Source organism: Pinus tabuliformis, chromosome 6 (genome assembly GCF_031772625.1).
Source record: "Pinus tabuliformis cultivar Carrire ecotype Pingquan chromosome 6, CPIR1, whole genome shotgun sequence".
Lineage (NCBI taxonomy): Eukaryota > Viridiplantae > Streptophyta > Pinopsida > Pinales > Pinaceae > Pinus > Pinus tabuliformis.
Window position 1 is genome coordinate 579,306,760 of NC_142292.1, and position 27,892 is coordinate 579,334,651.

Genomic DNA, 27,892 nt, shown 5'->3' on the forward strand with positions numbered 1-27,892 from the left:
ATACAGGAAATACATTTTCATGCAAAGAAGGAGTGGACACAATTAAAGTACGAAGGAAGTGCAAGGGCCATCTGAGGCTTTGAAGTGCACTCATCTACTCAAGCAAGAGAGAGAGAACATCAAGGGTGTAGGGCACACTAATGAAGCTCAAAGACAAAGCCTTCAAGTCTTCAAGGTGCACTCATGTGCTCAAGAAGACTCAGAGGGTGTAGGGGCACACTCCAAAGATACAAAGGGGTCAAACTTCGGGCCTTCTCGCATTTGAGGTGTGCTCATGAACTTATGAGGACAAGGACAATGTAATGGTACATGCTCAAAATATGAAAGGAAAAACATTTGTGTGTTCGAGGTGCACTCATGTGCTGAAGGAAGGTGCAGTTCTTCGTGATGAAGGAATGCACTCCTGAGGGAAACTTCTCTTCTTTGGGCACAATTTTTTGAGTTAGTCAAGCTTTGTGTTCCAGAAATGTGCTCTGTCTTGGAATGGCTCAAGGAAAATTTAAGTAACAAGATATAATGATAAAAATGGGAAGAGGGAAGATCTACAAGCTTTTTATAAATTATAGAGTTTGTCACAATCATGACTGCAATATAGAGAGTTGATGAATATGTAGAGTCATAAGTTGCGACAATAATTTGACATTTTTAGAAGAAATAACTAATTGAAATTCCTGTAAATAAACTGAAAAGAAAATAAATGCAAGTAAGGAAAGCAAGATATAAAGAAAAAATATCCAAGGAAACTAATAGAATCAACATGCATAACTTACTTGGAATGGAGATCGACGAAGAGTTTCTTGATCCAAAGATTTATGCCCAACCCAGATGAGAATGATTATGAGAAAAATGATTAACCGAGTTGATTATAAAGAAATTCCATGCACGCTCGCCAATTGTCGACGAGTGAATGAGTTAGTTAAGGAAGTAATTTGGGCTCCTATTTTCTAGGAGTGCTCCAAGATGCAAAAAAAAGTGCATGCATGAGTCCTAGAGGGGTGCATGTCTTCATGTCAAAGGAATGCACTCAAGGAGGGTGGAATTTCTGAGCATGAAGGAGTGTGCTCCACTAGGGCACAAGCTTTCAGCCCAAAGAATTTCGTTTAACAAGAGAGTGACTCTTCATGATCTTGGAGTGCACTTTTTCTTTAAACGTGTTTTTTCCTTTATTTTGTTTTCTTTTGTGTTCTTTTGAGTGATTTTGTGTGGCGAATAGGATAGTTTCTAAGTCAATAAAAGCTATGACCTCACCTATCATTGGACAAGATAACACAAGCACTTCTAAAGTCTAGGTGATGACTCTTAGGAAACATTGACTTTGGAGAATGTGACACTTATAGAAAACATAATAATAACAAACTAAGCAATGTGATGACACTAGGTGGCTTGAAATGATAGTTCATGTAGACTCCAAAATTGAGATAGGAAAATATTTTGGAGGGTCATTATCAGAACGACAACAAGAAATATTATTATCAATATTACCTTTAGTGTCACTCTATGTTAATGAATTAGAAAAAAACACTCATAATCCAATATGCCTCCCACGATAACTCTTTAAGATTCTTGAGAACCATACCAAATTCACCAAAGTTATCAATGCTTCAAGCATTACACCTCAACCTAATTTATAACCCAACATTTCATTCTCTATTTGTTAAATAAATTTTGCATAATCCATACTATTAAAAATCCTATCCATTTAAGGAGATATAAAAACCAAACTAAGTAGCATTCATTAGTTTCATGAGATCTAACAAGTTTTATGTTGAAGTCTCAAGTGACCACACTACCCACAATCTCTCAGGCCACAGTTTTGCAAAATGCATCCCCTTGTACAAAATTTGCATTGGTTTTTATCAAACAACCCCCTATATATGAAGACCCTCAAATATTTTTATTTATTATTATTTTTTTTTCACTATGGAAGTTTATGTTGGAATTTCTCTTGCTATAAATTGGTCACATGAGTCCAATGGAATTGAGATATCACCCATCTAAGTCATAGTTTGAATTTTATGGCTAGTTGTAACTCACTTTTTGGATCCATTTAGGGACATATGGTGAATTTAGTCCTAGGATATAAAAACTAAATCGAGCAACATAAATTAATTTTGTAAGATTCAAGAATTTTTTTATCAAATTTCCATGTGACCATATTTCCCACAATCTCTCAATCTAGGGTTCTGAAAAATCCATATCCTTGTGAAAAAATTGGATTGGTCTATATTGAACAAAAGCCTGGTTCTAAATATCCTAAAAAAAAAAAAAAAATTGGTTTATGGAATCTTAGGAGTGAGGTACCCATACTTGTAACACAATTCTAGGAATCTAATGGAGTTGATGGTTCAACCATCTAAGTCCTAGATTAACTTTTATAGCTAGTTGTAACATGCTTCTTGGATCATTTCAAGAACATATTATGAAGTTTGTTCGAGGGTATAAAAAAATAAACAAAGTAAAATAAATTATTTGTGTAAGCTCTGATAAGTGGTTTTCACAAAATCCCGCGTGAATATTCTACCTTCAGTATCTTGAGACAAGGTTTTGCAAAAATCCTGAAAAAAATCATTTGTTTTCCTATGGACTCCAAGGATGTGGGTTACCTTAGCTATAGCCAAGTGCTAGGAGTCCAACGGAATTGATAGATAACACATTTCATTTTTGGTTTTAATGTTATAGCCAGTTACAACTCACCTCCTAGGGCCATTTAGGGACATATTGTGAATTTTGTCTAAGGGTATTAAAAACAAATTGAGAAACAAAATGAGTTCCTTAGGCTTTATAAGGTGTACCTCGCTAAGGATCGAGATCATGTGAGCACACTATTGATGATCACCTTAGAACGTATCTTGTGAAATCCACCCCCTTGTACAATATTTGCAATGGTATTTATTGAATAAAACCCTAGCTACAAATATCTTTTATAAATTATTTCTTGGCCTATGGAAATCCTAGGAGGGGGTTCCCCATATATGTAACCTAATGCTAGGAGTCCATGGGAATTAACATTTTTCCCTATGTCCTAATTCATGCTTCATGGCTAGATGTATATTTCTTTCTCAAGCCAGTTAAAGGCATACTATGAATTTTTTCTGTTGGTACAAAAACAAAATCAAGTAGAAAAAACAAGTTCTTTAGGGATTGGAAAGCATGTTAAGCATAGGCCCACGCAATCACACTATTCATAATCAGTTGAGTAAGAAGGTTACAAAATCCACCCCCTCATGAAAAATTTGCATTAGACTTTACTAAATAAAACTCTAGCTCCAAATATTATCAAATCATTTTAGGGCCGATGGAATTCTAGGAAAGTGTTTTCCTTAGCCATCAACTAGTGTCATGACTCCAAAAGTTTAAGTGGTTTGTCTCATTTTGTATTTTATATCCAATTCCATCTCACTTTTTATAGAAATTTAGGGACATATTGTAAAGGTTTTTTTATTAGTATAAAGGAAAAATTGATCAACATATTAATTATAGGCCTTGGTAATTTTGTTTGGATAAGCCCAGTGTGATGACACTACCCACTATCTTTCAAGTGAGCATTTTCCAAAATCGACCCCTTTATGTAAATTTTTCATCGGCGTCTACTAAACAAATTCCTAAATTTGATGATCCACAATAAATCATTCTATTTCTTATGGAATCGTAAGATTAGGGTGCTTCTAGTTATAACCTAGTGGCAATAGTCTAATGTAATGGACATTTTTCCCATCTAAGTCTCAATTTGAATTTTATGGTGATTTGCAACTCAGTTTTGGGAGCCAATTAAGGGCATATTTTGAATTCTTTCTGTGCGTATAAAAGCCAAATATGATAATCAAGAGATGATAAATGTAATCTAAGGAAACATTTGTATTGCTAAAAATAGACCAATGTTGATGTGAAATCACTTACAATGACACTAATAAATCAATTAGCCATTAATTATTTCTTGCTTGCAATTATTTGTAGTGGAGGTTTGTACCAAAGACTATGTGTGTATTAAGGAATACAATATTACCTATTCTATAATATTCAAATGCAAAATGTTTTCTCTTCCTTTCACTTTCACTCAGTTTTGTATATTCTCTTTTGATAACCATCAAACCAATCAATAAATCAGTGACTTTAGAATCTATTAATGTGAAATTGACGACAATCTTTCCCTCTACAAAATGTTCCAACTAATAGTCTTCTCACAATTCATTACCTTTTGTTGAAACCACTACATATATGTTCCTGACAAAAAATGGAGTTCCAACACGTGATTCCATTAAATAGACTAAGCATAATAAGGTCATTGTAGTTAAAGAAAATTAATAAAAATTCATCAAGGTTGGTTGTACACTATTTGAGACGTGATCATAATATACTAAAATACTTGGTTGGTCCTCCTCCAACTAAGATTATTCTACAATTATACATTGACCAATGGAGAGTGATTCACCATCCTATCTATAATCCTAGTTCATGGATTCAAATTTTTTGCATTTGTTATTATCGCATGCTACAGAAAAGAAAGATTGTTTTCACATCCACATTTCAAGTATAGCATTGTCTAATGATCGAAATGAATTATATCCACTAGTGACTTGGATTTTTTTTCATTTATATAAATGTGTACAATGTACTTCAACCACCTCCCAAAAAAGTCCATATATATGTGATTTCTTGGTTGATTAGTGTCCTTGCATTCTTTCTAAACTGAAAACCACTATCCAATGATATATTTTTCATTTTGAATGATGGAAGTAGTATTAAAATTCATGGCTTCCCTTTGTAATTTAGTTCTAATGTACACTCTTACTCCATCATGCTCTACTTTTCTATGCCCAATCTAAAAATACTTATAAATATTTGGTAGCTTGTGTTTTCTGTGCAACATACACAACCATTGAAATAGACATGTGTTCCTGAACTAGCTAGCAAAACCATCCAACCAAATCCATTTTTTATCCATATATATTATTCTCCCTCAATTGATTATAAAACAACTGAAAGCAGTCTTGTACATAAGCTAAGTCATGACACCTATCTTTACTTATGTAGAGGTGATACTACTTCAATGTATTTGTATTATCTTCGTTACAATCTATCCCATGCCCATATGTTATATGGACCATTATGCTAACTGGCACTAAATGATAATATTGGATTTCGATCTCATTTTACAGTTGAAGGGTATATTTCTCTATAAAATCCACCATTGATAATATAGTAACAATAAGAAATGTATCTCTACATGATTGTAAATTCTAGTTCTACCATTAGACCACAAAAACATGTTGCACATATTGTTGGGTCCTTTTGTAAAATTCTTTGATGAAGTCACATACTCAAACTAGTAGAAAAAAATATTTCTTCATTATATATTATATGAATAAAAGGCGATATATTTTTACACCTTTAAAAGTTGATATTAAATTATTATAAAGATAAATTATAAGTAGTAAACTAAAGAAAATAATGTGACTTCATTGTTGTATCCAAATGCATATCTTAATGTATCCTGCAATGTCAAACATTTAACATAAAAGGAAGAGATTTTAGCTTGAAAAATATAGAGTGTTGGGCTAAATAAGTTGTAAAGGAAGAAACTTAGGGGGTTGAAAGCTATAAAATTGAAATCCTAACATGCGAGGTTGTATTTTCATCCTTCACACTCACAAGCTATACAAACTAGTAGCCAGGCATGTTTTCCCAAACCATTGACTTAAAGCTTCATGATCATAGAAGGTGCTATAATATATGCTATAAGGGCTATTATTGGATGTCATGCTCTTCTAACTTGCTCTTTAAGAGTGACTATTTCAATTAGGGATTCCTTGCTCTACCCAACTCTTGATAGGATTTTCTATCATAAATTGCTTTTATTTCTTTAGAATTGTAGAGATAATATGTTGTTGCTCCTTTTCACATTGATTGCTATAGGACAATTAAAGAGATTTTCTATCTGAGAGACTATTCCTTCTTATGGCTTAGAGATGCTAATCACTATTACAACTTCTCCTAGACATCAGTAATTTCTTCAAAGGATGACCTTCAAATGATAACAACTACTTTGTTTCAGAAAAATTGTTGACAACCATTGTGGAGGCTTCAAAAGTTGTTCTAACTGTCTAGAATTTGAGTTGTATACATGTGTTGAGGATGAGTGTGCTTCCAAGGTGGCCCTTACTTCCACTTTTCGGTTATTTGTGTATATATGTATATAAGTTACAAGACTTCCTTACTTATACTATATGTAGTACATGTTCTCAACTTATTCTTATATTAGTAGTAATTTCGGCCTATACCCATTACATTGTTGGCTTCAAGTACTACTTTTAGTTACCCTTAAGTATGTATAGAGTTGTATAATTTTGAGAACCTTGAAGTGAAACAATGTTCAAACTTCAATAGTGATTTTATATGATAGAATACATTCCCAGGAATATACTTTTTATTTCAAGGGATTCAACCTTGAATGGATAATCAATCTATCACTTCGGTCCCTTAAAAAAAGAGTTGTTATATTCATGAAATTTCTTTGTCCTCCTTAATTCAGGTCTGCAAGCTACTCACTCAAATTAGGGAATATCAATGTGCCTAGAATTTGTTCAAATATCCTCTGGGAACGTTTCTCCCTTGTTTTAATGTCCTTGTGTCCTTTTAGTTGCCCTCATACTGATTTCCTTAGCTCTGATAGCATTTTGAGAAATCTAGGGCATTATATTTCTCTTAGATTTTGACATTTACTTGCGAATATTTTTTTTCTTATTAGTTGTTCTTTTAATTATATATATTTTTCCTTTCATTAAAATAAATTCCAAACAATAAAAATCACTAGGGACACAGGATGTAGGCACTCAACCATGGAAAAATCCCTAGGTAGGGGAAAACCCTGTTAAGCACTCGATTCAATAGATTCAAATCACAATGAGACAACCAAGAATCTTGACCTAAACCTCTCTCCATCCATCAAGTCATCCTATCAGTTGAAGTAATATTCTTTCAATACTGGTATTCAAGAATAAAATTTTTGGTCATGCTTTAACCAAATTTTGGCTTCTAAAATTATAGGAAGAAATTGTCATCCTGCAATTTAAATTTTGCCCTATACTGATAGAAAATTTTGACCTCTGTAATTGTGGAGAATTTTTCTCCTGAATTTATGTCAATTTATGTCATGCTCCAATACTTCGCTGTCCTGTATATATTCAAAATTTCACTGGCTGTAGATTTTTTGACTGTATTTATGTAATTTCACTGACTGTAATACTACTGACTGTATCACTGTAATTTCGTTGATTGTATGTCTGTAGTTTCATTGATTGTATCTCTATAATTTCTTGAACTATAGTTAATACAAATATTTCTGACTGCTCCCTCTTTGGGTCAACTTCACTCGAGTATATATAGTGGTTTCCGCTAACATAATGAGCTAACATGACTTAGTAGGAGACGCTGGCTTGAAATTTAATCCAAATTTGAAGAGATGGAAGTCGAATTAATGGTGGAGGAGTTAGCATGACTCAAATAATTTCCTTTGTTTAATACAATGATCCCTAGGAGGGTTTACATAATTAAATTTGACTTTGACTCAACAAAATCCTAGAGCATTGAATGGATGCTTTGACCTATCGAATTTTGTTCCAAGCATAAAACCCATTCTTTAATAAGTAAAATTAATAATAATAAGAATTTATTTAAACATATTACAACATAAGTTAAATATAGTTATGAAGATCAACGCTAATTACATTCTCCAACTAACTAACCAAATTATTTCATTTATTTCATGTTAACCAAATACCCCTATGGGTTGATAATCCATGTCTCACACATTAATACTCTAAACCTTTATCATTTGTTCCCTTTGATGCCTTCAAGTATTTCAATAGTTATTTTTTCAGTTCTCGTTAGGTGTTTTCAAGTGGATCTCTCATGGCATGGATCATATTATGATTTGGTCTCTTCTAAATCTGTAATGTATTATTTTTCTACAATAGTCGAGTGGTTCCATTTTGTCCATGGAAATATAATCTATTTTCAATTATATGTAATGGTCCATACTCCCCCTCTTTTCCTTCTCATATATCTAAAATTTATGTTCCCCAGACATGTGGTCATCATTACCTCTCCGTTGAGGTGATAAACACTTTCGATTAACTATGTCAATAGATTTTCCTAAAATTGGTTAATATGTCCCATCATTTTGTTACCAAAACTATAGTATACAAGATGATGTGATTTTATCTTTGTCTCTTGTTCAGAGGCTTTGTATTATATTTCTTGATATAAAAGGGTATTTAATAACCCCATGCATGGGTCCAATCTGTAGTGTATCACATGTATTGGTCATATACATGTATATGTTATAGTATGAGGGTGATAAAATTGGTTTTCATTACACATCATTTGTTGTCTTTAATATCCAACTTTCCCTAGTAACGTGGTGTATAGGAAATAAATGTAGGACTACTAGAATCACGTGGAATTTGCTTCCCACTTAGCAGTTGGTATTGGTTCCACACCAGGGGTAACCATGTGAACCTCACATGGCATCCTAGTAGTGATGGGTTAGGTTTAACACAAATATCCAATGGTGGGAAATAATTAGGGTTTCAAATTGACTAGCCCTATTGTTCGCTTATTTTCACCATTATCATTTGTTTTAATCCACCACTAGAGCGTCACACAAGTTGTTATCACTTCGAGTTTTGTTTGTAATGTTCCCATGTGGTCTCTATACATAAATCGAGTGAGGATTATTTGAGGTATTCAACCATTTCACCAGTTTTGTTTTGATGGTGTATATTATATATTTTATTCACAGGGTCACATTCTTGTTTCATTATATTAGTTTTTCCTCTATTTCTTTAGAGGCATCAGACCATTTATCCAGGAACATTTATTCAATGTCCCAAGTAATTGTAAAAATGAGGTTTACATTGTCGAGTTCCCTGCAAGTATATGCTCTTTAGTTTTTCATGGACTTTTGGGTTATTTAAATTAAGTTGGTTTCTTATTCTAATCCTCTCTACACCTTTTATTGCACAGTTATACCCAGGTTCTCTTGGTCGAGGTGTCTGCTGCATCGCCCCATTTTCCCTTCCGAAATGAATAAGTTAACCCTTGTCTTTGTTGCTAGAGCCATGGGTTAGGTTTTGATATCTTAAATCAACATATATTATTATTACTATTATTTCAAACCCTCATTTCACTTCATGTCAATGTGATCTTCCCTCTTGGGTGTGATTCATGTCTAGTGGACATTATAATTATGATGGTTACAAAAAATCTAATTTTTGGTAAATTATTTTAGTATGTTTCCTTCCCTTTCTAATTTCTTTTAGAAATTTGGGTCTGTGGCTTGATGTAGCCATTGTGACCCCTTTCTTTTTCCTCATCTTAGAGAAATGCTCATTCTATGCTTGTATTTTGCCAGACCGTGACAATATTTCGTTTAATTCGAATGTAACTGCAAAAATTTCATTTTTGTTTGGACGATATGGATTTAGTTGTTTTTCTTATGACTTGGCTTGCACTACATTACCACCTCTTATTGTGCACGTCTCTTGAAGATATGAACAATTATCCTATCACTCTGGTTATATAATATATATATATATATATATATATATATATATATATAATGACTTGTACTACTTCCATCCATTTTTATAAATAGAATTTATTTTTTCATCCCACTTCTAATATTTCGCTTGACCTAGGTCATTACAGGTATGATCATCATTGTATTAAGCACATAGGAGTTAGGTTTCTAATTTCATATCGTTGGAGTAATTCTTCTTCCGAATTTCTTATACTACAATGCAATGTCTTTCAACATGTTTATTTATGCTTGAAAATGATATAGCATCCCTTTACAAGTTAATTTACAATTGAACCCATTATAAGGGTCCTCTTTTTTTTTTTAACTATAACATTAAATGGCTTTTCTTGTAATTCATTCTTGGTATTGACTATTGGTGACTTCAACTTGCCAAATTTTAAATTTTAACTATCACATTATGGGGATCCTTGTTTAATTTATGTAAAATTCTTTAGTTGTCCTTAATATGAGACGTATTAGACTTGGATTATAGTTTCTTCTTAAAATTGAAGGGTTGTCCCAATTCTGGTGCTATGAACCATTCCATTGCCTTTATTGGAACAAAAAGATAACTAAATGATCGTTATCTTATATTCGTAATACATGGTACCTTCTTTTAACTCTATTGATTGACAAATGAAATTCATTATCATGAATGTATCTACCTACATTATGAAATTTGGATTTATTAATACAGTTATTTATGTCTCTATATATTGTGTTGTCTTGTGCTTTCTTATTTTATATATATATATATATATAACACTAGGATTAAAGGGCACCCACCCTTCTAGTTAGGACACGACTATCACCTGCTATTGTTTTTAACATTCTAAATGTTACTGCCTCTATGACATTTTCTTTGAGTTCACGCTTCTTAACTTCTTGTAATTTAACTTCATTAGTCAGAATATAAATCATATACATTCTATGATATTTATGAGTTTGTAGGGAATCAATCCCTATTCCATATATCCTTACTTGATAATTTAGTTGCTTTCATATATATATATATATACAACTAAATTCTCATAATTTCCATTTCCATGTATCTACTCTTGGATGTACTTTGTTACATGGAAATCTAGGAATAATATGAAATTGAAACCTTGCTCATATATTTCCTTATTATAAAGTTATTTAATATTTCTTCCATGACACATCCTACACTCCATAATCTCTATAGTGAATCCTCTTCACTATGTGAAATACATTCTTTCCTCTTTTCAACACGTATGCACATTAAACAAGGAAGAATCTAAATGCGCATATACTATATACGTTCTCTAACTCTTATATCTACTTATACAATACTAAATTCACAAATCTAGTATGTGTATATTGTACGATATTTTATTTAGGATTTATTTGAAGGATTATTCGAGTACGTGCATGTATAAAGAAATTTGTATATAGAAACGATTACATGATCTATATTCCATACCCATACAAAACGATTTTCATACAATTATAATTAACATATTAAAGAAAATTTGTACTGTGCATGCAAACTGAACATATGCAAAGTTAGATGACATCGACTTGTTCCATTATTCTACAACCTGCATACCATTTACCTTTCAACATCAAGAATAAAATGTAAACAAGAATCTAACCATAATTACTGCTTGGAAAACCTTCTAGAAGCAAGCATGTCCTGTCCAACCATGAAATCCATCTACTAGTTCCCCCAAGCTAAGAACTTCCTGCTCTTCAGAATCCATAACCCTTTGATTCCTAGGTGGTTTATATAGATTTATTTTTCCCAACATATTTTAGCAGTGTCCTTCTTTAAGGTCTACCAACCTTCTGCACAAGCCTTTTTGTTTTACTTTTTCTGAAAAGATTCTTTTATTTTTCCTTAAAACATTCATTTCTATCCAGCAATGTTTTATTCCATCCCACTTAGTATTTTTCTCCAACTAAGTGATTAAGAAATCCTTCTCTTCCATTATGTTAATTTAATTTCTTTTATATTATTTTCTCTTAGGGATTTTTATGAGACTCTTAGGGAAGGTCCATCATGTGGACATGACCACCAACAATGTTTTCTAAGCTAGAAAGAAGTATTCTACACTCTAGTTGTCTTTCCTAAATATTTCCAAGAAATTTGTTTATTAACTCAAGTAATAATAAAATAATTGCATCCTAAAATAAGTCTCATGATGGCTTTCATCACCATTTAATCCAATAATAGTTCAATGTTTAAAGATGGTAAATGTCTAAAAATAAGAGCCATAGGCATGCTACAATCCCCCTCCCTTTCTCATCTCTCAATATCCCTCCCCTCCTCTCTTTCATACCTCCCTCTCTATTTCTCTCTATTTATATCTCACTCTCTCTCTCTCTCATTTTTCCATTCTTCATCTAACTCCCCTCCATATCTATCTCTATTCCCCTCCTTTTATCCTTCTCTCTCTCGCTCATAATCCATCTCCCTCCCTCTCCCATCACTCTCTCTCCCTCTCTCCACCTTTACCTATATTCCCAATTACTCTCATTCCCTCTCTTCCTAACATTATCTCTCTGAATCTCTCTTCCTCCCTCTCTATCACCTCCCTCTCTCTCCCACTCTCTCTCTACTTCACTCTCTATCTAGACTCTAGAGATATCTCTTTATCCCTCCCTATCTCCTATCTCTCTCCCCGTTTTATACTCCCTCTCCCTTTCTCTCCTCTCCATCACTATCTATATCACCCTCCTCCTCTCCTTCTCTCTCTCTCTTTCACTCCCACATTGCCATTCTCCCTATCTTCACCATCGCTCCCCTCTCCCTCTCTCCACCTTTCCATCTCTCTTTATATCTCTCTTATTCCTTATTTATTCCCCCTCCATCATTGTCTCTATCTCCCTCCCTCTCTCCTCATCCTTCTCTCCCCCATTCTCTCACCATATCTCTTCCTATCTCTCTCATCGTTGTCCATCTCTCTCTATCTGTCTACCTCTTCTTCCCACTCTTCTCCCTCTAGCACTCTCCCCCCCCTCTCCTTCCCTATCTCTCACTCTATCTTTCCTTTCTTAATATCCCTCCCCTCCTTCTCCATATCCGCCCCCCCTCTCTTTGTATATATATTCTTCTCTCTCTATTCCCCTTCCTTCTCTATCTCTAATTCTCCCTACCTCCCTCCTACCCTATCTCTCCATCTCACCCATCTACTCTCTCTCTCTCTCTCTCTCTCTCTCTCTCTCTCTCTCTCTATATATATATATATATATATATATATATATATATATAGATATATATATATATATATATATATATATATATATATATATATATATATAGATATAGATATATATATATTCTCTCTTCTTCCCTCTTTATCTCTCACCCTCTACCTTTGTTTGTGTTTCCCTCTCACCTATCTCTCCCCCCTGTGTGTATGTGTTTCTTCTCCTCCTTTTCTCTTCCTCTATCTCCCACTTCCATATTTTTCTCTATCTCTCTCTTATTCCCTCTCCTACCATCTCTCTTTCTCATTTCTCCCCCCGTTTTACCTTTGTGTCCCTCTATATCTCTCTCTCCTTGAACCCTATGTGTATCTCCCTTCATATATCCTTATATCTATCTCCCTCTCTCATTTTCCCTTCCTCACTCCTCCCCCCACTCATTCTCTACCCCACATATCATCTACCTATCTATCACTCTTCCCACTCCATTCTCTCCATCTCTTTCTTTCTCTGCCCCCTCCCACCATACTTACACACGTTCTCTCTCTATCCCCTCCCCCTCTCTCTTTCAACACCTCCCCACAATAACCCCCTTCCAACTTTGTCTCTCTCTTCCTCCCTGTGTTGATCATGACTATCTCTCTCCCTCTCCCTTTCCCATCATCTTTCATTATCACAGTCCTTTTTACTATTATTCACTCTCTTACCTCATTCACCAACTCATTCTTCCTGACCCCACCTGCTCTCTCTATTTGTTTCTCTCTTTATGTCCCTTGCCCCCATTCTCCCTCTCTCTCTTTTAGGAAAATTATATATGCAAAATAACAATCTATTTTATAAAATTTTACAAATTTTTGTAGCAAGATTGTATCATTTAGGTACTCAAAGGTTTTGCTAACTATATGCATTATAGTTTGCGTGAAATGTAACATACCAATGAATCTAGGAAAACCCAAAATTCACATAGTTACACACAATTTCTCCAAAAATGATTATGTCTATGGTAGTCTAATGCATTTGTCTATCTTTCTTCTTTTAACACCATTTTCAAATTCATTAAGTACTTCTAATCATTTCTCCAAATTAACAAATTATTGTTTTTTCAAGTTTGAATCACCACTAACCCATCTTGAGAGAACATCATTAACTTATACTCTAATATTAATAAAATAATAAAATTATTTATGGAGATATGAAAAAAGTTAAAACAAAAAACTTCACAGGTAAAAAAAAATAAATTACCACTTTTGTGACAAAGATGTTCTCAAATTTATATGTCTTTTCTTATTTCTTTAATAAATTAATTACCTATAATAACTCATTTTTAATAACTATAACTTTCCACTTAAATTATGTACAATGAATATGAAGTGACTATATTGATTTCAAAGTTAAATAATAATAAAAGAATTTATGATTGGCTTAAACAATATTTGTAGATAACCCACGGGAGCTTCACTATGGAGCAATATCATATCACGTGCATTCATATTGGTGTATATATATTGTGGAAAAGATAACATAATATAATGGGGGATATATAGGGGGTAATGGGTTTTTATATTGGTAGGTGTAAAAAATGGAGCTCAAAGTTAATGAAAAAATATGAAGGGGTATAAAAAATGTTAATGAAAAAATGGATACCTACAATATCGAGTGAAAGTAGGGTTTTTTTCAATTGAGAAGGTGTATTGGGTTCATATTGGTAGGAGGTTCAATAATGTGATTTTTAAAGTCATTTTCCAATATATGGTCAAATTAAGCGCATTGTTTAGTATGCCAAAAATGCACGTAATATGTTAGAGGTTCATTAAATAAAACCCCATGAAATAACCTTAACTTAGAGATCAAAAAAAAATATTAAAAAGGAATATTCATTTTTTTAACTATAGACTTGGTTGTGGTATTATATTCGAAAGTTATATATATATAAATAATATATTGATTGCAAAAATACAAAATTTATTGAGATTAAAAAAATAAGGGATTATTGTTGGATCAGGTGCACAGCAATTTATTAAACACACAACAGAATAAAATCAACAGACACATAAGACACGGCTTTTAACGTGGTTCACCCAACCAATCTGGGCTACGTCCACCAAACATAGGCATCAGGAATATATTAATCAAATTTGGAGATTACATCATGAAATCCTCACACTCTCTCTTGGCAAATCATCCGAATGGTTGCCTGTTATATAGCATAGACAATCTAACAGCCTCATAACTCCCTCACATCAAATATAGGAGGCATTAACTCCCTCCTAACAACCTGGAGCTAACCTAGGAACTGAATCCCTATTGTTGTCATCCTTCAGAGATTTTTGCCTATTTGACTCAAAACAGAAAATCTCAACAATCTCCACCTTGACAACAATTCGCCTGATGCCCTGTTATTATTATTTTATCTTTTCTGCAAGCCAAGAGAAGCCAAACACCAGCGTAGCTTCTCCAACAAAACTGGTTTCGTGAACATGTCTGCACAGTTCTCCTTTGTATGCACCTTTTCAAGAGAAACTCCCCTTTCAGTGATAACCTGTCTTACAAAATGATATTTGATTGGAATATGCTTTGACTTACTATGATAGGCCGGATTCTTAGCCAAATGTATTGCACTTTGACTGTCACAAAGTAACCTGATGTTATCCTGTAACCTACCAAACTCACCAAGCAAACCTTTCAACCAAACCGCCTCTTTGCAAGCATGCGAAGTAGCAATGTATTCTTCTTCAGTAGTGGATAGAGCAACAATGTTCTGTAGCTTTGACATCCAGCTTATAGCTCCACCTGCAAGAGTAAAGACGTACCCTGAAGTTGACCTTCTCTTATCCAAATCACTTGCAAAATCGGAATCAACATATCCGCAAACAAATTCACTACTCTTATTGTAAGAAATACAATAACTACTTGTGCCTCTCAAGTACCGAAGCACCCATTTCACTGCTGACCAGTGCTCTTTACCCAGATTTGTCATGTACCTGCTGACAACCCCAACTGCATGAGAAATATCTGGTCGCGTACACACCATCGCATACATCAAACATCCTACTACATTGGCATAAGGAATTCGAGACATATAATCCTTTTCTTCATTGGTATTAGGACATAAACTCAAAGAAAGCTTAAAATGGGAAGCTAAAGGGATCGACACAGGCTTCACATTGTTCATACCAAACCTCAAAAGTATTTTCTCAACATACTTCTGTTGTGATAGCCAGAGCTTACCATTACTCCTGTCTCTGAAAATCTCCATGCCCAAAATCTGTCTTGCGGCTCCTAGATCTTTCATATCAAATGTCCTTGCCATCTGAGTCTTCAACCTATTGATTTCTTCAATGCTTTTGCTTGCTAAAAGCATATCATCAACATACAACACTAAGATAATGAACATGCCATTATTTAACTGTTTGAAATAAACACAATGATCATATTCACTTCTAACATATTTCTGACTCAACATGAAAGAATCAAACTTCTTATACCACTGCCGAGGCGACTGCTTCAGGCCATATAATGACTTCTTGAGCCTGCAGAAAAATTTCGCATTGCGATGCTGAACAAACCCTTCCGGTTGTTCCATATATATTTCCTCATCTAAATCACCATGTAGAAATGCAGTCTTAACATCTAACTACTGCAACTCCAAATCAAACAAAGCCACTAATGCTAACACAATTCTAATTGAAACAATTTTAACCACTGGTGAAAATATCTCATGAAAGTCTATGCCAGCTTTCTGAGAAAACCCTTTTGTAACCAGCCGAGCTTTGTACCTGTCTTCCGTATCATTCACACCCCGTTTCAGCTTGAACACCCACTTGCATCCCACAGTTTTCCTGCCTTTGGGAAGTTCAACCAGATCCCACGTGCCATTCTTACCTAAGGCCATCATTTCTTCCTTCATGGCTGCTTTCCATTTGTCACTATTTGAACCTTCTACAGCTTCCTGATAACACAAAGGTTCATCATCATTAGCGATCAAAGCAACTGAATCATCATACCTTCTCGGATGGCGTTTGATCCTTGTAGATCTCCTTAAGAATGTTTCTGGTGCTTCCACAACTGGCTGTCTATCAACTGAAGGAACTTCTTCATGATCGCCATCTGAGACCTGTTCATGTCCTCCATCTGAACCCTGTTCATAATCTGATTCTGAAACCTGTTCATGACTAGAATCTGAACTATGGTCGTTATGACTATCATTAGAAATGCTGTCAAACTGAATATGCTGGAAATCAGATACATCATCCTGTTTCAATCTTCTATCTACATCTAACTGTACAAGAGAGGATTCATTAAACCTTACATCTCTGTTGATGATGATTTTGCGGGTAGTAGGATCCCACAATCTATATCCCTTCGTTCCATCACCATACCCAACAAAGATATACCTTTTCGATTTCGGATCTAATTTAGTTCGCTGATGTTTAGGCACTAGAGCATATGCATCACAACCAAACACTCTGAGTTTAGAATAGTCACAAGGGTGTCTTGTCCATACCCCTTGCGGAACCTTGCAGTCTATTGCTGTTGATGGAGATCGGTTTATCACATAACAAGCAGTTGCCACTGCTTCCGTCCACAACTCCTTCGGCAACCCGGTGTTACTCAGCATACACCTTGCTCTCTCTAGAAGAGTCTTGTTCATGCGTTCAGCAACTCCATTCTGCTGAGGAGTATAAACCGTGGTCTTATGTCTTTCGATTCCTGCATCCTTGCAATAGCTGTCAAACTCCTTGGAGGAAAACTCACCACCATTGTCAGTTCTTAAACATTTTATAGTTCTACCAGTGCTGTTTTCTACCAATGCTCTAAACTGCTTGAAAACTGTAAAAACATCAGACTTCTTTTTCAACATGTAGACCCAAACTTTCCGAGAAAAGTCATCAATGAATGATACAAAATAAGACGAACCACCATATGAAGTTGTAGGAGCTGGACCCCACACATCTGAATGGATATAATCAAGTATGCCTTTACTAGTATGTTTGCTTGTTTTAAACTTTTGTTTACTTTGTTTACCAAACAGACAATGTTTACAGAAATCCAATTTTCCAGATGTTAGATTAGGAAGTAACTTTCGGTCAGCCAAAATTTTCAATCCTCTTTCACTCATATGCCCCAATCTTTGATGCCATAAGTGAATGGAACTACTGTCATGTTCAGACACAGACACATGATTTGACCCAGTTCTACCTTCTAACTGAAATAGATTTCCTACTTTCTTAGCCTTCATCACTAGTAAAATACCTTTATAGATTTTCATAACTCCACCTTGAATTACAGTTTTCTATCCATTTGAATCAAGTGCTCCTAATGAAATCAAATTTTTCCTTAAATCTGGTACATGCCTCACATCAGTTAATATTTTGGTTGTGCCATCAAACATTTGTAGTTGTATGCTTCCAATCCCAACAATATTACATGTTACATCATTACCCATGTACACAACACCATCATCAATTGATCTATATGTTTTAAACCAATCTTTATGTATACACATGTGGTTAGATGCCCCGGAATCTAACAACCAATGTTGATCATGTTTTGAAACATTAACTGATAATACCTCATCACTCATACCTGAACCTGATACTGAACCTGTATCCGTGGTGTTGGCTTCTTTTCTGTCGAAGAGCCTTCTTTAGCAGCCTGTTTTCGCTTCCAGCAATCCTTTTTCAGATATCCTTGAGTTTGACGATGTTGTTGGAGCCTTGTTGGCTGAGGAGACGAGGAAGAGGTCGAATGCAGACACCTCCACATCAGAGGTAATGATGGCCAGAGGTCGGAGGTCGAATGCAGACACCTCCACATCAGAGGTAATGCAGACACCTCTGATACCAATTGTTGGATCAGGTGCACAGCAATTTATTAAACACACAGCAGAATAAAATCAACAAACACATAAGACACAGCTTTTAACGTGGTTCACCCAACCAATCTGGGCTACGTCCACCAAACATAGGCATCGGGAATATATTAATCAAATTTGGAGATTACATCATGAAATCCTCACACTCTCTCTTGGCAAATCATCCGAATGGTTGCCTGTTATATAGCATAGACAATCTAACAGCCTCATAACTCCCTCACATCAAATATAGGAGGCATTAACTCCCTCCTAACAACCTGGAGCTAACCTAGGAACTGAATCCCTATTGTTGTCATCCTTCAGAGATTTTTGCCTATTTGACTCAAAACAGAAAATCTCAACAATTATAAGTGAAAATATTTCCTATTATAAAATTAATTAATCTTTGGCTTTAATATAAATGCCTTATATTATAGTTCAAAACAAAGATCTTATAAACGAATATTCATGATAGATTTAGTTTTGGTATTACATTATAGGTTACACATATATAAATAATATAACAAGTCTTAAATAATTAAAAAAGACAAAAATGTTAACGTAGAAGAAGGAAGAGTGAAGGGCATTATAATTCAAAATATTCCTTGGTCATTCCATCTTTATCACAATGTTCCAATATAATGAGTACTTCATAAACAAACCTTTACAAAGTGAGGGTATATGTTGTATAGTTTTCGTTTGGAAACACTCCTCTTTAGAATTCTATACATTAGAAATAATAACATCCTTTTCTTGCTTGAAAACCCATAGCTATAATTCTAATTAATGCATAGAGGTTATAAAAGTGAATGCTAACTTTCAATTATGTATAAATAGCTTGGTGCTTGAGGGGTAAAAGTCGGATAATTTTCCCTATTATAAAGTTGTGAGATAATCATAAAGATTATTAAAAAACAAAAAAAATCCTTTAATTTAACATGCATTGAAGTACTAATTAACATGTGAATGAGAAAGAAAAAGACAAAATAAAACAAAAACAAAAAAGTCAGAAAAAATCTTAAATGATGGGCTATTATTTACGGTTTTCTAATGTGAATGAGACAAAAACAAAATAAAACAAAAACAAAAAATGCCGGAAGAAATCTTAAATGATTGGCTATTATTTACGGTTTTCTAATCAGCTAAGTCAAGAATCTTGAATATATATTAAATTAAAATAAGAAATTCAATTTAATATCTAAAATCTATATAATATTATATTTGCTTAGCGAATGAGGTAAATACGAAAGTCAACTTTACGGACACTCTGATTTAAAAACAGCCGTAGTTATTCAAAATAACTTAGAGGGTGTCGTCCTGCACGCACCCCCTGCGTAACTACATTGAAGGAATAAACTAATCAATTTTCATTTTTAAAACCATAAAAAGTTAAATTAGTCGATATCTTGGGTTAGATTGTCGAAGTCCTCTGAAGTTAGTTAGAAGACTAGAGAAGTTTAAATCTGAGTTCATAAATATTAATGGAATGGCATGCATTTTCTATTTGAGTGATCCGGAGACTTTTACAATTAATTATATTCTAACAGTGTGTAATTTGTGTGGTCGGTAGAGATTAGAAATATTACACAGTGTTATTATGGAAAATTTTGACAATTTTCTACATTGTTAAGGGTATGTGTTTTGTTTTAAGAAAGGGTAGAGTATGTATGTCTTCGTAGACTTAGCTTCTCCGGAGATGGATCCCTTGTTCCGGAAATGAAGGGGTCTCATACACCAATATAGTTTATGATTTGACGGTGACCTTAAAATTGAATAATAATAATAATAACAATAATAATAATTTAGACTAGAGTAGCAGTGAAAAAAGTGAGTCCCTTTTTCCCACAAACAAAAAGGTATTGTATACTAATATGATGCCAATGTGATATATGGCCTTGCTGTGACCTTAAAATTGAATAATAATAATAATGATAATAATAATAATAATAATAATAATAATTTAGAGTAGAATATGTATGCTGTTATAGATTTAACAACCAAATAACTAGAAAATATATGTTCTTTATCTCACAAACAAAATAATCTTATACAAACCTTAAAATTAAATAATAATAATAATAATAATAATAAAATTATAAAAAATTACCACTCAATTCTCTACACCTAATTATATATAACTTAAATTGATAGGTATAACAACCCATGTCGCAAAGGTTCGCCTAAATTATATTTAAATCTTTACAATTGGAATTTTAATCCTAATCCTAGGGGAATTTTTAATTACATGGTTGACGGATAATTGACATAACAACCCATGTCGCAAAGGTTCGCCTAAATTATATTTAAATCTTTACAATTGGAATTTTAATCCTAATCCTAGGGGAATTTTTAATTACATGGTTGACGGATAATTGACATAAATGGTTTTATAGCATTGCTTAAGAAATTAATCATAGTTTTATTTAACTATATAAAATAATATTTCAATAGGCCCACAATTACGTGTATGAAGAATCCTACGTTGGCAAGTTATGTGATTGCCAGTTGCCATAACATGTGTTTGCTATTATTTAATTAATCCTTGCGCATCATAGCTGTCCAATGTTACACATCAATGCCTCAACGGTAGCCGTTCACAGTACAGAGCAGAAAAGTATAAATATGAAGAATCCATCCCAGCACTTCGTCACTGCTTTATATAACAAATTTGGAGAAGATATCCACTGATCGAAAATGGCTCTCTTTAACATACATAGCTGCTTCATACTTTATTAGTCATAGCAGTTTGCATTTTGAATGGTATTTCAGAAGCAGAAGCTGCCGCACCGGCGCTTCTGACAAAAAATTCAACCGATCCACCGTTGTGGAACTCGTAAGAATAACTCTCCAACTCTGAATACCATTCACTTATATATTTTCTTTGGTCTAGATTATTTTGACATGAAAGGCTACTACTTTTGCATGGGAAGCCTAATTGCATGCAATAAATTTATACAATAACTTGCACTTTCTATGAATCAGTGTAATAATTAAACTTTTGTTATTTTTCAGGCTTATTCGAACAGTGAATGCCTCTGGCGTCCAAATTTATGAATGTCAAAAGAATTCAACTTCAACTGTGCTCCAGTATACTTCTGTTGGGGCAATGGCCACGCTCTACTCTCCCAATGGTATTCGTGTAAATGGGAATTTTACATCAGTGGGTTATCATTATTTCCTGGCTGAGCCTCTCGCTCAAGGCGGGAAGCCCACCTTTGCGTTCAGCATGGAGGCAGGAGAAGCCATCTCGGCTATCCCCGAATCAACTGTAACAGGTAGGGCAACATTTTCTTTCTGTAACATGAAAATCCTCAGAAGCCGAACTGTAAAAGTTTGCTTATAATCTTTGAACTTGGATTATGATAATTACCGTTTATTGAGAAAATGCTAATAAATCAATTGGTTTGTTTTGACACAGGGACTGTACTCGCTAGGAAAATGACTATTACAGCAGATGTGCCTGATTTCCTACTTAAGGCCGTTTTGCACAGTGGGAACGGCAATGCGAGCTCGGTATCTTATGTACAACGAAGGCATGGTAAGGGCGGAGTTCCTCCATCTCCTCAGTGTAATGTGGTTGGAACGCAACTCCAAATTCCATATTCTGCACAATATCTATTCTGGCAGCAGGATCGATCCCTCCCCATGGGAATTCCTGCAGTGGTAAGAGTTTCAGAGGATTTTAGTCCTCTTCTCAGCCTTTACTCGGAGGGAATCCAGTATTACAAATTCAATGGTTCTTCTTGGAATAATTTCAATGTATCAGCAGATCTATACAATTCTCCAGGCCAGGAGGTTGTGGGTGGGCACTTTCCCTACAAAACCCGATCAAAATGGAGCACAACGCACGTGGGAACTGTTCATGCCTTTCAGTCAAGTGACTGCAAAGGTTGTCAGTTCAATTACAAAGCAATCTGATAATATTGCCTGGAGTAAATTGAAGGCTACCAGTCATGGTGGAAACAAGTAAGTGATTGAACCCAATTGCTTTCACATTTTGATATCTTCCTAATTTTCCTATTTCTACTGCTGCGATGATGACACAATATTACTGTTGGTCTTGCAGAAATGGATTATTTCGAAACGTGAAATACGTGCAGAGAGTTTCTACTGTAGGAGGACTTCCTCCTCAAATAACGTCGGGATCTGCCGTGGTAGGAGAGGAATACACGTCTCCCTATTCAGCAATCTATTGGTTTTATGTGTGATCACTCTTCTGATCCAATAAGGCAATGCCAGATTGAAATGTCAATGAATGTTTTGGTTCTCTGTTTGATCACTCTTCGGACACAATAAGGCAACGCCAAACTCAGAAGTCAATGAATGTTTTAGAGTATAACTACTAGACTGTAATAAAGTATTTTCGGTGTCTTTGAATGCTTTAATTTTTGTATAATTAATTTGAAGTGACAATTTAATTTATTTGGCCGATACTTGGCCATGCTGTCTCTCTGCCCACTGAGTACTTTGCTCTGTCAACTCTCATTATAACTCAACTAATGAATTCAAAAAAACAAAAGAAAAACCATACAACGGCAAATACAAAATAACAAATATAAATAGCTAATAAAAATACTGAAGAGTAAATCGAGTAGATATAAAGTGATGTACATATTAAGTTGCAACACACCCCTAAAAGTGATCCTTATGTAGCTGGTGTTGAATCTCATGTATTTATCCATCTTCGTGCTCCATAATATTCCACATGCCATGTTCCATATTGAGGCCTGTTTTAGAAATTTTATCCATAGTTTTGTTTCCTTCCCTATAAATGTGTTGTGTTCGCGTGTAAAATAAAAGAGAGAGTCAATAATTCCCATCATTTACTCCAAAATAAAATAATATTCTACAGAGATGTGATTTATTCAAACAATTGATAGTAAGCATTGGAGTCCCTAAAAATATATTTTTTTTAATCTTTTATCTAAGGAAAATAATAGTTGATTTTTGTAAGTTAAGTATTTATCCTCATTGTTGGTCTTTCTTAGCAAACAAATTTTTTTACTCAAAGTGTTGTGGCTTTGAAAGGTATAGGTTGTCACATTTTTTAGGATGATCTATTGAGAAAAGCCCAAGGTCAAGTTTTACCAATTAATTCGAGTTTGAGCATTTTAGGAGAGGTGTTTCCTTTTTCTTGGGGAAAGTGGCTTAATATGACAAGGACTTTGACTAGGGATCGATTACTTATCCTAAAAAATGTTGATATTACTCGTTAGCCAAACACCCAAAAAATAATTAATGGGAGGGCTTTGATGGTATGACTATTGCGGTTTGAGCACAAGCATTTTCATACTTCTTCCAAGTCTGTACCTTCCCAAAGAATCATATGACTGAAAATATTTCTACAAGTAGACCATACTTGTTGATAGAAGGGACATGAAATAAATAAGTGTGGGATGGACTCATCATTGTTTTTACATAGAGGACACCATCTTGGTCTACTCATAAACCTCTTTTGTAAAATATCCCAAGTTGGTTCCTTTCTCGAAATTAGGCACCACATGGAGAATTTTTCTTTTGTTGGGCACTTTACACACTAGACTGCCTTCCTCCACTAGATTTTGTCAAGAGTCACTCTTTCATCCTGAAGAAAGAGGTAACCTAGATTGGGGGTGTAGATTCTGAAAAGGGAAATGCTCCAGATGAGTTCATCATATTTGTCTGTTAATCTAATATGTCCAACTAAGAGAGCTTGTAAATATGTCTACCATGGGCCACATAAAACCTCCTCTATTCCGAGCTCCCTAACTGATGACCTGGACTCCAAATTGAGGAGGTTGTGGGATTTGCAATTTGAGACAACATGGTATAACATGTGTCTATTAAAAATTTGATGAGCGAAAAGGGAAGTAGGTGGTTTTGACCATTGCCAGGCCATGGGTCCGAGTCAATTTTGTCTTTGATCCCCTTTGAATCCTTCACGGCAACCCATTGCCAATGGTCTCAAATGATTTTAGCACTACCCTCCAGATGATAGATGAATTTTTACTAGATTTATCAATCGTTTGAATATAATATTCTAGAGAGATAGGGGAAATGTATTTGTAAGTGGCCACTTGCATCCATAGGTTGTTTTAGGAAACCAACTTCCATCCACATTTGGTAGCAAGGGCTTTAAAAATTAGATGAATATTCTTCAAGCCCTAGCCCCCAACACTTTTGGCATAAACCTTGTGATTAATATTAAACCCTATGATTAATATCATAAAACTTAGGATTGTAAACCCTAAGATATTAAACCCTAAGGTTAATATATTAAGCCGTAATATGATTATTACAAACACTATGATTATAAACTCTAAGATTAATATATCGATATTATAAAACGATAACATTATAAAACCAAATATCAAAACCCAAAGATTAATGTTATAAACCCTAACATTAATATATTAAACCTTAATATTAGAAACCCTAGGATTACTATTATAGACCCTAAGATTAATATTAAACCATAATATTAATATTATAAAGTTGAGGATTATAAACCTTAGGATTAATATTATAAACCCTAGGACTAATATTGAACCATCATTAATGTTGAGCATGCCTTACCATGGGTTTTAAAAGAGTATTATGGTTACTATGGTTGACCAAATATGACCATACTTGACCTTACTTGACCATGGTTGACCTAGGTTTCCAATGATTGAGCATGACTGGCCACGATTGGTGAAGGTCAGCCATGCTACATATAATCAACTATGGTTGAAAATGGTTGACTATAGTTTGACTGTTGTTAACCCTAACCATCCACTATAAGACTCTATGGTCAACCAATGCCATCCACTATGGTTCACTATAGGCCACTTATAGATAGACCATGATTCCCGAGGTGGGTATGGTTCACTATGGTTGTCATGTTGATTATTGTTGACTATGATGCCCATGTGAACTACAGTTGACGATCTCAACAATAGTTAGCCATAGTTAATATGTGTTAATGTATACATTAATTTATAGTTTAGAATTTATAAGTGTGTATATTAATGTATCATTAATGTGTCAATAATTTTATATTAAACTTTTATTGAAGTTATTTAAACATTTTATTAATTTTATATTGATAAAATTTTATATAAATGTTTATTAATTTTATATTGAATATATATTAGGCCTCCATGGTCAACCATGCATGTCCACTAGGTTGCTTATGGTTGAACATGATGGTCTATAGTTGAAAAACGTCAACCATGTTGAATAGAGTCAACTATGGTTAACAATGGTGGCTTCACTCGAGAGCAATACCGCACCACATGCATTCATATCGAGGGATATATATTGAGGAAAAAATGGCATAATATATTAAGCATATAATAGGGGGTATAGGGTTTTTATATTGTGAGGTATATAAAAAGGAGCTCAAATTTAATGAAAATTATAAAGGGGTATAAAAAATGTTAATGGAAAATGGATACCTATAATATCCAGTGAAAGGAGGGTTTTTTAAATTGGGAAGGTGTATTGGGTTCGTATTGGTAGGGGGTTGAATAATGTGAGTTTTAGAGGTATTTTCTTGTATGTAGTCAAATTAATGGTATTTTTTTGTATGCCACAAGATATGTCAAAGTTTCACTAAGTAACACAAGGTGACAATGGTTGACCATGATGACCATAAATAACTAATCTCAACATTGTCCATCAATAACATTACTCACTCTAATAATTTAAAGAAGTTATATATATATATATATATATATATATATATATATATATATATATATTTTGACCATGAAGACCATATATAGAAATGTTGACAATGTTTGACTATGTCATTGTGTTGACTATATATATATATATATATATATATATATATATATATATATATATATCTTTTGACCATGAAGGTCATAGATAGAAAAGTTGACAATGTTTGACTATGTCATTGTGTTGACTATTGTTATATATGATAAACATAGGGTTAACCAAGTTTGATCACAGTCAACTATTTAAACATTGACTATTAATATTGACTATAAAGGTTTGACTATGTTTAAATATGTGGTTCAACATCATAGTCATGTTGGCTATGATGCCCATGTTTAACATAGTTGACCATATCAACAATAGTCAAACATGTATTCAACTATAGATTATTTATAGTTAAGGGATTATAAATGTGTATATTAATATATTATTAGTATGTCTTTAATGTTATATTACACTCTTATCAATCTTATTTAATATTATATTAATGTCATAATTAAATATATTCAATATTAATTATGTATTAAGTAAATATTGTATTAACAAAATGAACAATGTTTTAATTAATATATTAAATTCTATAAACTCTATATATTAAACTCTATATACTTTGTATTATATATATATATATGAAATACTCAATATTCTAAATTCTAAGATTATAAACTTAATCTAACATTAAAATATATTATAATGTCATAATTTTAATTTATAAAATAATATATAATTAATATATTATTAAGTTAGTAATGTTGAATTAAGAAACCACTGATGAATCATGAATAGTAAAGAGCCTATGACATTTTCTTTTCTTTTTTACTATATAAACTTTGTACACAATTATCATAATATTAATTTTTATGATTAAAAATGAAGAAAATTAACAACAAATCTATGTGTTATTTTTCTAAATTACAAATTATAAAGTTATTAGTTTTTAATGTATAAATTGATTCATTGTTAAAAATTTCAAAAATAAAAAATTCACAACTTAAATTTCTTTTTAACAAATTTTTATTAAATATATTAAAACAAAAAAATAAAAATAAAAAATAAAAAAATCTTTCGAAACCTAAATAGAACTTAACTAAATAATTAAAAATTCGTGAATCGGATTTAGCAGACGACTCGTTTCTTGTACAAAGGCCATTGATATATTCAATGGATCCCAACATTCATTAACTATTGAAGCTTACAATGGAGATGCAGAACCTCTTATACAACATCGTTGCTAGTAGTTCAATTGTGTAATTGCCAACGGTAAAATTGCAAGAAAATGTTGAAAACCCTCTAGATTGTTGAAGTTGTAATTAGTGTTGATTTTCATAATGTAATATAAATTTAACATTGAGGTATTTATTAATTATTAATTTTTTTGGTCAAAGAATTGTTTTCATCTTTATAGAGTAAAAAAAGTCAAAAAAATTTATTATGAAAATGTATATAAGTCATCTTTCACTTTTACATTTGCAAGGAACAACTTTGAATATTTGTTTGAATGACAGTCCACCAAATGAAAAATCCACCCCTCCTTGGAACTAGTTGGCCAGTCTCCAAGAAGTGCCTATTTGAGCTTTTTG

General features: G+C 33.4%; 1 protein-coding gene across 1 annotated transcript in view; it reads left to right on the plus strand.

The window, feature by feature from the left end:
- Positions 1–22,813, plus strand: part of LOC149259850 (uncharacterized) — an 82,243-nt gene extending 59,430 nt beyond the window's left edge. The window contains exons 2-6 of the mRNA XM_089455427.1: positions 21,375–21,438; positions 21,618–21,880; positions 22,024–22,268; positions 22,375–22,571; positions 22,672–22,813. Coding sequence (XP_089311553.1) covers positions 21,375–21,438; positions 21,618–21,880; positions 22,024–22,268; positions 22,375–22,571; positions 22,672–22,813 — 911 coding nt within the window. The remainder of the gene's footprint in view (positions 1–21,374; positions 21,439–21,617; positions 21,881–22,023; positions 22,269–22,374; positions 22,572–22,671) is intronic.
- Positions 22,814–27,892: the final 5,079 nt, after the last annotated feature.